The sequence below is a fragment of the Pan troglodytes genome, chromosome 16, assembly GCF_028858775.2.
Source record: "Pan troglodytes isolate AG18354 chromosome 16, NHGRI_mPanTro3-v2.0_pri, whole genome shotgun sequence".
Classification (NCBI taxonomy): domain Eukaryota; kingdom Metazoa; phylum Chordata; class Mammalia; order Primates; family Hominidae; genus Pan; species Pan troglodytes.
Window position 1 is genome coordinate 37,178,232 of NC_072414.2, and position 12,903 is coordinate 37,191,134.

Sequence of the window (12,903 nt, forward strand, 5' to 3'; positions counted from 1 at the left end):
GTCACCTAGGCTGGAGTGCAGTGGCCTGATCTCAGCTCACTGCAACCTCCGCCCCCCGGGTTCAAGCGATTCTCCTGCCTCAACCTCCCTACAGGGACTACAGGGGCGTGCCACCACACCTGGCTAAGTTTTGTATTTTTAGTAGAGACGGGGTTTCCCCATGTTGGCCAGGCTGGTCTCGAACTCCTGACCTCAGGTGATCCACCTGCCTCGGCCTCCCGAAGTGCTGGGATTACAGGCATGAGCCACTGTGCCTGGCTGACTTCCTCTGAAATATCAGAAGATCTGGTGCATTAGGCTTATATTCCCATCAGAACATCTGGTACAACTGGTGGAAGATAAGTAGCCTGACTGGTTTCAGATGAGGCCATATCTCCAAAGACCATCCTAGGTCCTTCCTAGCATTTCATCGAAGCCCCAAGTCAGTTGCTTTTACCAACTTTCTGTTTTTCTTTCCTCCTTACTATAGAGTTAAGAGGAAAGGCCGGGCGTGGTGGCTCACACCTGTAATCCCGGCACTTTGGGAGGCTGAGGCGGGCAGATCACGAGGTCAGGAGATCGAGACCATCCTGGCTAACACGGTGAAACCCTGTCTTTACTAAAAATACAAAAAAAATTAGCCGGGCGTGGTGGCGGGCGCCTGTAGCCCCAGCTACTCGGGAGGCTGAGGCAGGAGAATGGCGTGAACCCGGCAGGCGGAGCATGCAGTGAGCCGAGATCGTGCCACTGCACTCCAGCCTGAGTGACAGAGCGAGACTCCATTTCAAAAAAAAAAAAAAAAGAGGAAAGTGCACTATTTCTCCAGGTCATGTCCCTATTAAGGATAGTAAAAGGGAAAAAAAGAAAGAAAGAAAGACCTAAAAGGGCTACAAATTACTAGAAAAATAGGAGCACACACTTCTTTTTAGTGAAAATACAGACTATTCCTATTTGATATTAAAAAACATGATTCTGTGTTGAAAGGACACAATTTGAGATGCAGCAGCTCTAACCTATAGTCCTAGCACTTTGGGAGGTCAAGGTAGAAGAATTGCTTGAGGCCAGTTCCAGGCTGCAGTAAGCCAAAATTGCTCCACTGCACACCAGCCTGGGTGACAGACCAAGACCTTGTCTCTAAAAAAAAAAAATAAAAAAAGGCAAACCTGGCCATGTCACTCATTTATGGACTCCATAAGAAACCTCTGTTCAAATATTTATGGAGAGACTGTGTGCTTGGAAGACAAACATATGTTAAGATCTCATCCTGCCTTCAATGAGCTTGAATTTTGAGTTTCCTAACTGTAGTGGTTTGTGACTTAAAGTTGGAGCCTGATAATAAGAGAAGGGGGACACGGGAGTGGAGGGTCTCCAAATGGCCTGCCAAGTCAAGTCCTTCTATCTGACTCCAAATTCAAGATGCTTCCCTGCCCTTCCCACCCGAAATCAAAATAGGGCTGCTTCCTAACAGAGCCCAGGCTCCCATCCAAAGGTTTATATAGGTATAGTAAAGAGTCCCTTTCCCCTATCTTACCAACACAAACTGTTTCCCCATCTCCCCAGCCTGGAGTCAGGGCCTGGGTAAAAGAGGAACAGGACCAGAAATAGGTAGAGATTCACATCCTTCAGGGTATGTGAACTCTTCCCAGTAAAGGGAGATTGCCTACCAATACAAACCTATTACTTCATGTTCTGTTCACATTCCATCACCTCAGGAAAAAAAAAAAAGAGAGAGCTGGCAAGCGAGAGCATGTTTGCGTTTTATGCAAAAAGCAAGGAGGAATAGATTCACATACGTATATGCATATATAAATATATATTCATACAAGGACTGTTGTGGAAAGATATAGTGGAAACTGAAAATAATTGGTGGATAGGGTGAAAAATGAAAAAGAGCTGTACTTTTTACTAGACTTTTGTGCATGTATTCCCTATTTAAAAATAAATGACCCAGAGCCTCCGTCTCAAAAACAATTTTTTTTTTAAATTAAAAAAACAAAAAAAACAAAAATTATCCGGGCATGGTGGTGCACGCCTATAGTACCAGCTACTCGGTTGGCTGAGGCAGGATAATCGCTTGAACCTGGGAGGCGGAGGCTGCAGTGAACCAAGATCGCGCCACTGCACTCCAGCCTGGGCGACAGGGGTGACTGTCTCAAAAATAAATAAATAAGTAAAAATAAAAATAAATGACTCAATTAAAAAATGTACATGAAAAGAGAAAAAAATCACAAGGTCATGGGGGAGCTGTTTTGCTGGTGTGGAATTATTCAGACAACTATATTTGGTAAGAAAGGGATTATAACGGCTGGGTTGAAGCTGTATCAGAGCATTACATGAGAGTTACTGTAGGTGGCGGTCCTCGGAGTGCCTCAGTTTTCAAAGGAGAGAAACGTTGGTTCGTTTCAAGAAAGTGAATTACAATTTATATAAAATGTTACAAAAAAGGGGAAAAAAACACTGAGCCCCTTGCCGTGCCATTGTTCCCACAATGCCGTGACTCGGATTCGAACCGAGGTTGCTGCGGCCACAACGCAGAGTACTAACCACTATACGATCACGGCGAGCTACCGGGGACCCGTAAGGGTTGGCTTCTGATTATCCTCTTCAACAGTCATAGGCCTTCCCAGTTTGCGCGTCATTAAATGGCCTACTTACGGGGCGGGGTTCCAGCCTGTCCCTGAGTCTGATAACGCGCAGGCGCGTTGTACTCCGCCAGTTGCTTTTCTTCTTCTGTTTTGACCCATTAGCCACGGGCTGTGGTGATGATGAGATGGGCTCCCGGTGAGCGCAGTGGGAGTTTAGGGGAGACGGCGTGAGCATCCAGGAATGGGGCTGGGCGGAACTCAGACTACCCTTGGGGGATGCCCGTTTCCTATGCCCCGGAGACCCTTGCCGCGAACCCTCCAGGGTTCCGGTCCTACAGGGGGCGCTCCTCACGGGTCCTCCCTCCTGCTGCATCCTCCAGCGGTGACCCAATGCCGCCTCTGTGGAGATTGTGGACACCCTAGAACCAGGTTCCACGTAGAAAAAAATTCAGCAAACGCATCTCCTCATGTTCCCAACACCCACTTCCTTCCAGCCTCTCATACTCCCCTGACAGCCCTGACTCCTCCTGACTCCTCCTTCCGCAATGCTTCCGCCGTGCCAGGTGCCCACCTAGGCTGTGTCACGGGGCCGCAGCAGGGACTAAGTCCGATTTTAATTATTGTCCATCAGTGCTCTCGCCCCCACGGCGCCTAGAACCGGGCCGAGTACACAGCAGGCAGTGGCTATTTGCTAAAACTCAGAAGGTGCCATTGGTATTTAACAAGTGAATTCCAGAGAGAACACCTGTCTCTCCAATGTCACCCTCTCCCATCAATCCTCCCTATGCAGAGCCGCGGGAGGGATCTTGCTAAACACGATTTGAATATTTTCACTCCTACCCTCCTCACCCTCACCCCTAGACGGCAGGAACTTCGTCTGCCTTTTCCAGCTCATCTCTTGGCCCTCCTTCAGTGTCGTTCCCCATGCCTCAATTGCACTCATTCAACTCAACACGTCCTCGAGAAGCGCCTACTACCTGTCAGGCCAGAGCCTTTGGGCGTTGTTGGGGTGGGGACTTACAAAGAAGACAGAAGACTTATAAAGAGGAATTAAGATATTTCCTTTTCGGTGAAACCTCGTCTCTACTAAAAATACAAAAAAACTAGCCGGGCCTGGTGGCGGGTGCCTGTAGTCCCAGCTACTCGGGAAGCTGAGGCAGGAGAATCGCTTGAACCCAGGAGGCGGAGATTGCAGTGAGCCAAGATCGCGCCACTGCACTCCAGCCTGGGTGACAGAGCGAGGCTCCATCTCAAAAAAAAAAAAAAAAAAAAAAAAAAAAAAAAGATTTTTCCTTTTCAAGACTCCCTTCAAGCCTCTGCACACGAAATCATCCTGGCTGCCTGACAAATTCTCACTGTGCCTTTAAGAGCTACCTTGATCCTCACTTCCTTTGCTAAGCCTTCTTTTCCTATCATTAGGAATCCGCTCTCAGTGCTTCTGTGGAAATTTGTACGTATGTCTACTACAACACTTTTTAAACTGGCGAGTGGTCTGTGCTTTGTCAAGAACGCGCCCAGGCTCAGAGGACCCGGAAGCCTATATCTTTCCAAAGTCCAATTTAGCCAGAGCCAGCGTAAATGTCGCTCTCAAATGTCACAAGGGGATCGGGGTCCATTTTCCACAATGTTGTGAACTCAGGATTAAAAACGGATTGGTACAATAAAACAAACTCCCCTTGCCGTGCCATTGTCCTCACAATGCCGTGACTCGGATTCGAACCGAGGTTGCTGCGGCCACAACGCAGAGTACTAACCACTATACGATCACGGCGAGCTACTAGGGACACAGGGCCTCGGCTTGTCGCCTGAACTCTTCTCTGTTGAAAGCCCCGCCCCCTTGCAATGTCATTGATTTGTCACTGTTTGTTCTCGCCTATCTCCACCCTCGCAGCCATCTGAGGGCACGCAAGAGCATTAATCTCTGCTTTCTCGATTTTGGTCCACACTTGCCTGCGCACCAGACACGGTGGCCGATTTCTCCACCGTGGAGGCTGCTCTTGGGGTTCCCCTTACCTCGCGCCTCAAGGAAGTTGTATGGTGGTAGGTCAGAACTGATTTTCCTTCTTGAAAAATTTAAGAGCTCCAGTCCCAGCCAAAGTCGTTCAGATAGCATGATAGCCAGGGCATGGTGAGCGTCAGAGAGACTTTGGGCCACCATTCGGGCGTCCGCAGGGGCTTCACATCACTGCAGGCCCGGCCTCATAGGAATCCTTTGGTTGCAAAGCACTTTCATGTCCCTTCTTTTGCGGTCCGTGCGTACAGCCAAGAGGAGACTTCGGGCTAGGGAGTCCACAGCGCTCCCGGCTGCTCTTGCGGGTGAACGTGGGTGCGGGAGGAACCTGGTAGATAATGGAAACTTAGGAAAACTGAAATGGCCGCCATCTAGACGAGAAGGGCAACACTGGGTCAACTGCTCGTCGTGGCGTCCCGGTAGCTCGCCGTGATCGTATAGTGGTTAGTACTCTGCGTTGCGGCTGCAGCAACCTCGGTTCGAATCCGAGTCACGGCATTGTGGAAACAATGGCACGGCAAGGGCGTCTTTTTAGACTTAGAAAGCCGCACATTCTTCTGGGAAGCTAACTCTAAAAGCTGTTACCTGGCCAGGGCTGAAATTATAATGGACAATGAAGTGTGCACAAAAAGTTCGGTGCGCACTCTGGGGCTTTCCTTTCTGTTTTTAATTTCTCATCTGCTAGTGAATCAGTCATTCCCCCACCTTCCCCAATATGTGATTATTTTATTTTTGTGTAGTTTCTGTGTGGTACTCTTTATTTTACCCTTGTGAATGACCGAATCATATATTGGATCCTCTAAAAACCTTCATACTAGCTAAAACATCAATACTTTGGGACAAAGGGGTGATAGGAACAATGTGCAAACATTAATTAAGGGTTAGAAGAATGCAGATTAGACCATACGCTGAACCGTTTTGCTTCAGATCCCGTGACAAGTGAAATATATGACTGCACTAGAGGTGCTGGTTCCAGTAGCCACTATGAGGGGCGCTAATGAGAGGTTTGTGGCCTTCATCTCCACAGTCTCCTAGGTGAGAGGGGGTTTTCTCCTGGAGGGTTTTCCCCTAATCTACCTCAAGTTTAAGCACATTTTGTTTGCTTGTTTTATGTGGACCTAAAAAACCCAAACTCTACAAATTCAGGTCTGTCATTTGGCATTAGGCAAAATGGAAGTGAGTTTTGGATTTGACTTTCAGGCAGCTATGTGGTGGCTATGTCACTCTCAAGGAGGGAATGAGAGGGGACTGAGGAATGAGCCTCTCCAGCTCCTCTCAGGTGTCCTGAGGGTGGCAAGGCAAGCCCAAGATCATTCCTGGGAGAGACAGACATTGCAATGGGGTTGCGCCCCCTCTACCCACAATCAATCAGTAAAGAATGAACAGCACTTAAAAGCTAGGCACTGGCTTCATGCCTGTAATCCCAGCACTCTGGGAGGCCGAGGTGGGCGGATCTCTTGAGCTCAGGAGTTCCAGACCAGCCTGGGCAACCTGGAGAAAACCTGTCTGTACCCAAAATACAAAAATTAGAGCATGGTGGCGCGTGCCTGTAGTCCCGGCTACCTGGGAGGCTAAGGTGGAAGGACTGCTTGAACCCGAGAGGCAGAGGTTGCAGTGAGCTGAGATCACACCACTGCATTCCAGCCTGGGCGACAGAGCAAGACCCTGTCTCAAAAAAAAAAAAAAAAAAAAAAAAAAAAAAAGCAAGGCACTGCGTGGGGGCTGTAATCTCCCCAGGTCTCCAGTCTCCCAGGTCTCTACATTTGGCGAGTTTAAACCACACAACAGGACAGCTCACACCTCGAGAGTGTTCTGCGCAAAATAGAATGGGGAAAGGTGAGCCTGAGAACTTGCCAAGCTTTGGATGACTGATTCAAAAGTTATATGTCTAGAAAATCAACATCGCCAACAACAAAAAAAGAACTGGCCAACAGGAATGTGGTGACTTATATTCCTCCAACCCCTCACCAAATAACTGCTGTGACGGATTTCAATCTGTGGGCTGGAATAAGGTGTCAGGGTGGGATGCCAGGAAAGGCTCTGGCTTTTCCCCTGAAGACCAGCCCCCATTGCCCTGCTGCAGGTGCTTCAGTAGGCAATGAGCTGCTCCCACACCCTGAGGAGAAAGTCAGGAGTAGCCACTCTCTAAGAGTACTACAAGGAAAAAGTGTCAACCAAGAGGCTGGGCATGGTGGTTCATGCCTGTAATCCCAGCATTTTGGGAGGCCGAGGTGGGAGGATTGCTTGAGCTCCGGGGTTTGAGACCAGCCTGGACAACATGGTGAGAAGCTATCTCTATAAAAAATACAAAAATTAGCCAGGTGTGGCGGTGTGTACCTGTAGTCCCAGCTATTCAGGAGGCTGAGGTGGGAGAATTGCTTGAGCCTGGGAGGGGGAGATTGCAGTGAGCCGTGATCATGCCACTGAACTCCAGCCTGGGCAACAGAACAAGACCCTGTCTCAAAAAAAAAAAAAAAAAAAGCGTCAACCAATAAAACAAAAATCACAAACATTCACCATCTGAGATAACCCACTAGCCATCCATGTCTGAGGTCAGGAATGCTAAAGAAAGCTGACCTGAAAGTGTTGTATTGTGACCTAGTTGCAGGAAGAGTGACACGAGGGGAGGGCACTCTCCTGCACTTCAGACTGATGGCCTTTTTGGCAGCTACACAGTAGTCCATGAGATGGGCGCATCCAGCTCTCAACATTTCATAACATCCTCTTCTGAGGTCACTCAGTCAATTTTCCTTACAAAACAGACTTTGATAATGATTTGCCCATTAGACTTCCCTACAGGAAAAAGCATGCTTTGAACAAGCTTATTGGCACTGTTCTCCTAACTGTGGGTGTTTTGGTTTAGACTCATAAGAGTCTGGTTAGCATAATTCATTTCCCTTGTGCCTACTTATCTCTAGGTACTCTGACAAAATGGAATGTCTGGGCTGGCAAAGCCCTGCTCCTGGAGACCCTGGCCTGGAATGACCTCATCAAGACCCTGCTGCCCTGGGACACCCTCCCTGAGCAATCAGTCAGCACCCCCTTCCTGTTGGTCTCTTGCTTTTAAAATTGTTTTATGATTTCTGATTCTGGGAATGTAATATTTCCTCCTATCACTTCCAGCTTGAGGTTGGAACTCTTCTCTAGGTCTCAGTGCCAGGAAAGAGGTAGGGTGCTTATACTTAAGAGCACCCTGTTCGCACATTCCAGCTCCAGTTGTTCCCATCTTGGTTGGATTTGTTAATTTCTGCAGGTTTCCAACCTCTAAGTCACTTTGACTTTTTTTCCCTTCCATCTGATAGACCCTGAGGTACAGTAGTTGACAGTACTAGACTAGTCCTAACTCTAATTAAGGGGTAGCATAAGTTGGGGATGGTGGCTCACGCCTGTAATCCCAGCACTTTGGGAGACTAAGGTGGGAGGATTGCTTGAGCCCAGGAGTTCAAGACCAGACTAGACAGTATAATGAGACCTCGTCTCTGTTGGGGGAGCTAGCATAGCTTAGTAATGAAGCCTCTGGCACCTGAAAGTAGGCTGTTTAAGATTTGACTCTCAACTCATCCATTTACTAACTAGGTGACCCTGGGGAAGCAACATGTCTCCATGCCTCAGTTTTCTCACCTGTAAAATGATTGTAGAATGACTTCTCATCTGTAAAAGGATTGTTATGAAGATTAAATGAATGAATATTTGTAAAGCAATAGTGCCTGGCACTTACAAAGCCCTACTGAAGTTTTACTTAAATAATATAGTAGATGGGAATATAACATAATGAAATCAACTCCTTAAAAATGAACACCCTGGAACATAAACATCCAAATGAGTATTGTGTTTCAAATCAGGCATTCCACTTTCTCCAAACAGCTGCCCAAAATATTTTTGGAATTCTTATTTGGAGATTATTTTCAGGGCTAATTTATATGCCATATGAGTACATCTACCTCAATATTTATAATCACATTCTATTTTGAAATAACTTTTGACTGCTTTTAAAGCTACCTTCAAAGAGAAAAATGCCACCACTGAGTCTTTTAAGGCACAAAAATTTCAATGACAATGCCAGAAATGTTTTATAAATAACATTCCAGCAAAAGAAAAACAATTTTTTTTTTTTGGTAGGAGTGTGTAGACTTCAAAGGGCAAACCTTGAAAGGGACAACAGTAATTTATAAGCTTCAGATGGTCTGCTTAAACCATCAACCCCACAGCTTCCTGGTTATACTCCCTGGTTATACCTTGTATATCTGGGAGCTGCCAACCCCCACAGGGGCGCAGTGTTGAGCAGCTGCCACTGGACCAGCAGGCTCTGGTCCTGGAAGGCTTGTCCAAAATTCAGAATCTTGATCCACAACTCAGAATTACCCAGTGAAAATCTTCGTTTTTCACAAGGTCCTCTCCAAGTGATTCATCTGCACAGGAAAGTTTGAGAAGTGCTGCTCTAGCCTAAAGCTCTAATGGAATCCTTCATTGTTCATCTTGTGAGTACTTGGGTTACTAGAAGGGACCTGCCTGAATCTACTGAGCCTCATCAATGGGGATGTCATTGAGGTTTTCACAGTGAGGAGATGGTGATCTGGGAGGGAGTCATCAAAGGGCCCATGTTTAGGGCCGTCTAGGGAGGAGGCAGCACATCTGGATTTCCACTAGAAGGCGCTGTGCCCCAGGAAGTAGTAGTGAAAAGCTGAGGCTGGAAAAGACTCATTTAATTTGCAACATACCACTTCTGACTTAACTGAGCCTGTTCCACAGGGATTCTCTGGGTAATGAGGACTCAGATTTCATCCATCTACTTATCTATCCATCCATCCATCCATCCAACCATCCATCCACTCATTCATTCATTCATTCATTATTCATTCTTCCCATAAACTAGGATCTCTTAGTTCTTAAGTCATGGGGGGCTGCAAAGCTGTATAAGATACTTCTTGCCTAGAGTAGTTTATTTTTGAGCTGAGTTTGTCAACTGAGATTTGCCCCTCATCCAAAGTCAAGTGACCAGCATAGACTGTTCAATATGCTGTAGTCGGTCTCTTGTTTCTAGGTACTTCTCTCCATATCCACAAAAAGAAACTGTAGGGAAAGATGGTGCAGGACTTTATTCCTGGCATGAGACCTGAAACTAATTCCTGAGTCAGGAAGAATGCAGAAGCTGCCTTGCAGAAGCAAAGGTCTAAATCAGTGGTTTCCAAACTTTTTAGAACTGATAAACTAGGACAAACTTTTCACCACTGAATGAAAAAATGAGGTCAATGTGGTAAGCTTTTAAAATGCTGAATGCATTTAATCCAAAGGACTGTCCTCTAGGCTGAGACAATGCCCTTTTTATTTTTGAGGTATTAAAGTGACTTTTATAAAACTATGGAGAAAGTAGGTGATAGGTTTTTTGTTTGTTTGTTTTTGTTTTTGTTTGTTTGTTTTTTAGACGGAGTCTTGCTCTTGGCTCACTGCAACCTCTGCCTCCCAGGTTCAAGTGATTCTCCTGCCTCAGCCTCCTGAGTAGCTGGGATTACAGGCATGTGCCGCCACACCCAGCTCATTTTTGTATTTTTAGTAGGGACGGGGTTTCACCTTATTGGCCAGGTTAGTCTTGAACTCCTGACCTCAGGTAATCCACCTGCCTCGGCCTCCCAAAGTGTTGAGATTACAGGTATGAGCCACTGTACCCAGCCAGTGATAGGTTTTAAAAAACATCTTTTCTTGGAAACGTTTTAAATTGGCAATGTTGGTCTCCAAAATTAGTTTTGAGTTACTGGTCAGAAAAATCTGCAAATACAAAGCTCACTACAGAGTTCAGAGAGCCAAAGCATCAGGCTGAGCAGAAATGGTCCTGGGTGAGTAGGGGGTCTGAGGAGGCATGCTCAGAGGGAGATGTGTTCCTGTTCCGTTGGGCAATGGTCCATGCTGACACCTATCCTCCTGCCCAATAACCAGTAGTGCCTAGTATGATCTGTGCTAGGCCTTGGAGATATGAATTAAATAAGACCCATTCTTACTCTGAGATCATTTTAGTTCGGGGTTAATCAGATGAGTGAAGAACTAATTAGAACTATGCCAGACATATATACAAAGTGTGTTGCAGCTTAGATCGTTGATTCTACCAGGATACAACATTTGATCTGAGTTCCAAGGCATGCATAGTACTTTTCCTGGGAAAGAAAGGGAAAGGATATTCTACTTGGGAGGCTGAGGCAGGAGAATCACTTAAGGCTGAGAGGCGGAGGTTGTAGTGAGCCGAGATTGCTCCACTGCACTCCAGCCTGGGTGAGAGAATGAGACTCTGTCTCAAAAAAGAAAAAAAGGAAAGGGTATTCTAGGCAAAGAGAAAGGCATAAGTAAAAGCAAGGAAGTATGATGCACAGATAGCATAGGAAAAGACAAGTTGTAGCTACAACATTAGATATGGAGGGGAGGGAGGCCGGGGAGGGCGGATCACTTGAGGCCAGGAGTTCGAGACTAGCCTGGCCAACATGGTGAAACCCCATCTCTACTAAAAATACAAAAATTAGCTGGGTGCAATGGCACATGCCTGTAATTCCCCCTAAAACAAACAAACAAAGAAACAACAAAGATATGGAGGAGAGAGTGGAGGGTGAGAGAGGCTGGAGCCAAATTTTGATGAATCTCTTACTTGAGTCAGGACTTTTTCCTGGAGGCTGGTGTTTCTTCACATTTTGTGGTAACATTGCTTTGGGGATCCATTGACAGCCACAGCCTTGTTCTCCAAAGTAATACACCTATGATAAAATATCAGGAATTCACAAATTTCCTGAAGGCTGTCCATAGGCTTTGTGTCAGGCATTGAGGGGAGAGGGGCATTTAAGTTCCCATTTTTAAGCAGAAGAGAGACATAGTCATATCTGTGTTTTAGAAAGGTTAGGTGTAAATGGATAATTATATCCTGATGAAAGTCTTCATTCAGGAGAGACAGAAGAGAATTTCTGCTCCCTGGACTAGTAGTTGATGTTGGAGCTCGGGGACTAATACTCATCTAGGGATGGACAAGGGACTCTTCCCTCAAATCACACCTATAGATGTTTTCTCTTTAGCGTGGAGGTAGAGGGGATGAACATGTTGGATGAAAAAAAATGGATATGAGGCTTGAGTGTGTCATCCAGAAGATCACCAAGATGGCTAGATAGTAGAAAGGAGAGCTATATTGGTGATATCAGTTTGCAGCTGGGAAGAGAAAGTCTCCAATGTGGACCAATGGTGCTCTTTCTTCTTCTTTTTTTTTTTTTTTTTTTTTTTTGAGACAGTATTTCATTCTGTCACCCAGGCTGGAGTGCAGTGGTGTGATCATAGCTCACTGCAGCCTTGAATTCCTGGTCTCAAGCCATCCTCCCATCACAGCCTCCCAAGTAGCTGGGACCACATGCACACACCACCACACTCAACTAATTTTTGTATTTTTTGTAGAGACAGGGTTTCACCATGTTGCCCAGTCTGGTCTTGAACTCCTGTGCTCAAGTGATCCACCTACCTCGGCCTCCCAATGGGCTGGGATTACAGGTGTGAGCCACCTCACCTGGCCTGCTCTTTCTTCAAGGAGGGGAAGGACACGTTGGGTTTTATGCTTCACAGAGCTTGTGTCATACACATTCAGCAGATTTGGGGAAAAGCTATACATATTTATGAGGGAACTCTATGTATGGGCAATGGGTAAACATGTATGTAACATACATGCCATGTTCACTTTGGGGTAGGATTTTGGCATTGAAATGAGGTGGAATTGGCTCCACATCAAAAGATGAACTATAGGACACCAAGGCAATTTGTGCACAGCCTCTATAAGCTGTCTGAAACTGGCTTAAGGTCTGCAATAGCTTCTGAGAAAAGAATATTTGTAAGGCTGGTCCTCTGTCTAATCAGACTTGGGGTCTGGGTTGTAAATCAGAGCTCATAGCTCCTATTATTAGGGACCTTAGCCATAGGAATTTAGCAATTTGCTATGCCAGCCGGTACCTTGGACCCATAGGTAAGTTACTTTCCTTAAGCTTTGAGTCTGTCTTACTTGATAATGGTGCATCTATTTTGGTCTCTCAGATCAAAAGAGGAAGATCTAATATCAAGTGTATAATGTTTTCTAGAGTCAGGGTAGCCAAAACAGCATGAAAAGAGACGTATCCATGTTATACTGATATTGTTAGCATTGAGCATTTGACATGATGGTACAATGTGCAAATTTCAAATGTAATTTTAAGTTAAAAGGGAAAGATACATACAAAAATTGCAACAATCTGACTTGAATTTTTTTTATTTCCAAACTTTCTTCTAAATTTCAGTCATACTGGTCGCGGTGTTTCATGCCTGTAATCCCAGCACTTTAGG

General features: G+C 45.9%; 1 protein-coding gene and 3 non-coding genes across 9 annotated transcripts in view; 1 reads left to right on the forward strand and 3 right to left on the reverse strand.

The window, feature by feature from the left end:
• The window catches only part of SHF (Src homology 2 domain containing F), a 56,831-nt gene extending 51,863 nt beyond the window's left edge, over positions 1-4,968 (reverse strand). For 3 of the 6 annotated variants that reach the window (XM_054667521.1, XM_054667520.1, XM_016928150.3), the window contains exons 1-2: positions 4,578-4,968; positions 2,635-2,983 (exon numbers count right to left, since the gene is read on the reverse strand). In XM_054667521.1, coding sequence (XP_054523496.1) covers positions 2,635-2,937 — 303 coding nt within the window. In that variant the 5' untranslated portion in view covers positions 2,938-2,983; positions 4,578-4,968. The remainder of the gene's footprint in view (positions 1-2,634; positions 2,984-4,577) is intronic. The other 3 variants (XM_063794075.1, XM_063794074.1, XM_054667513.1) reach the window with 2 other exon arrangements.
• TRNAH-GUG (transfer RNA histidin (anticodon GUG)) lies at positions 2,469-2,540 on the reverse strand. Its single transcript has one exon. It is a non-coding gene; the product is annotated as a tRNA-His (tRNA).
• TRNAH-GUG (transfer RNA histidin (anticodon GUG)) lies at positions 4,264-4,335 on the reverse strand. The gene has a single exon. It is a non-coding gene; the product is annotated as a tRNA-His (tRNA).
• Positions 4,969-5,001: 33 nt separating the features above from the next.
• TRNAH-GUG (transfer RNA histidin (anticodon GUG)) lies at positions 5,002-5,073 on the forward strand. Its single transcript has one exon. It is a non-coding gene; the product is annotated as a tRNA-Arg (tRNA).
• Positions 5,074-12,903: the final 7,830 nt, after the last annotated feature.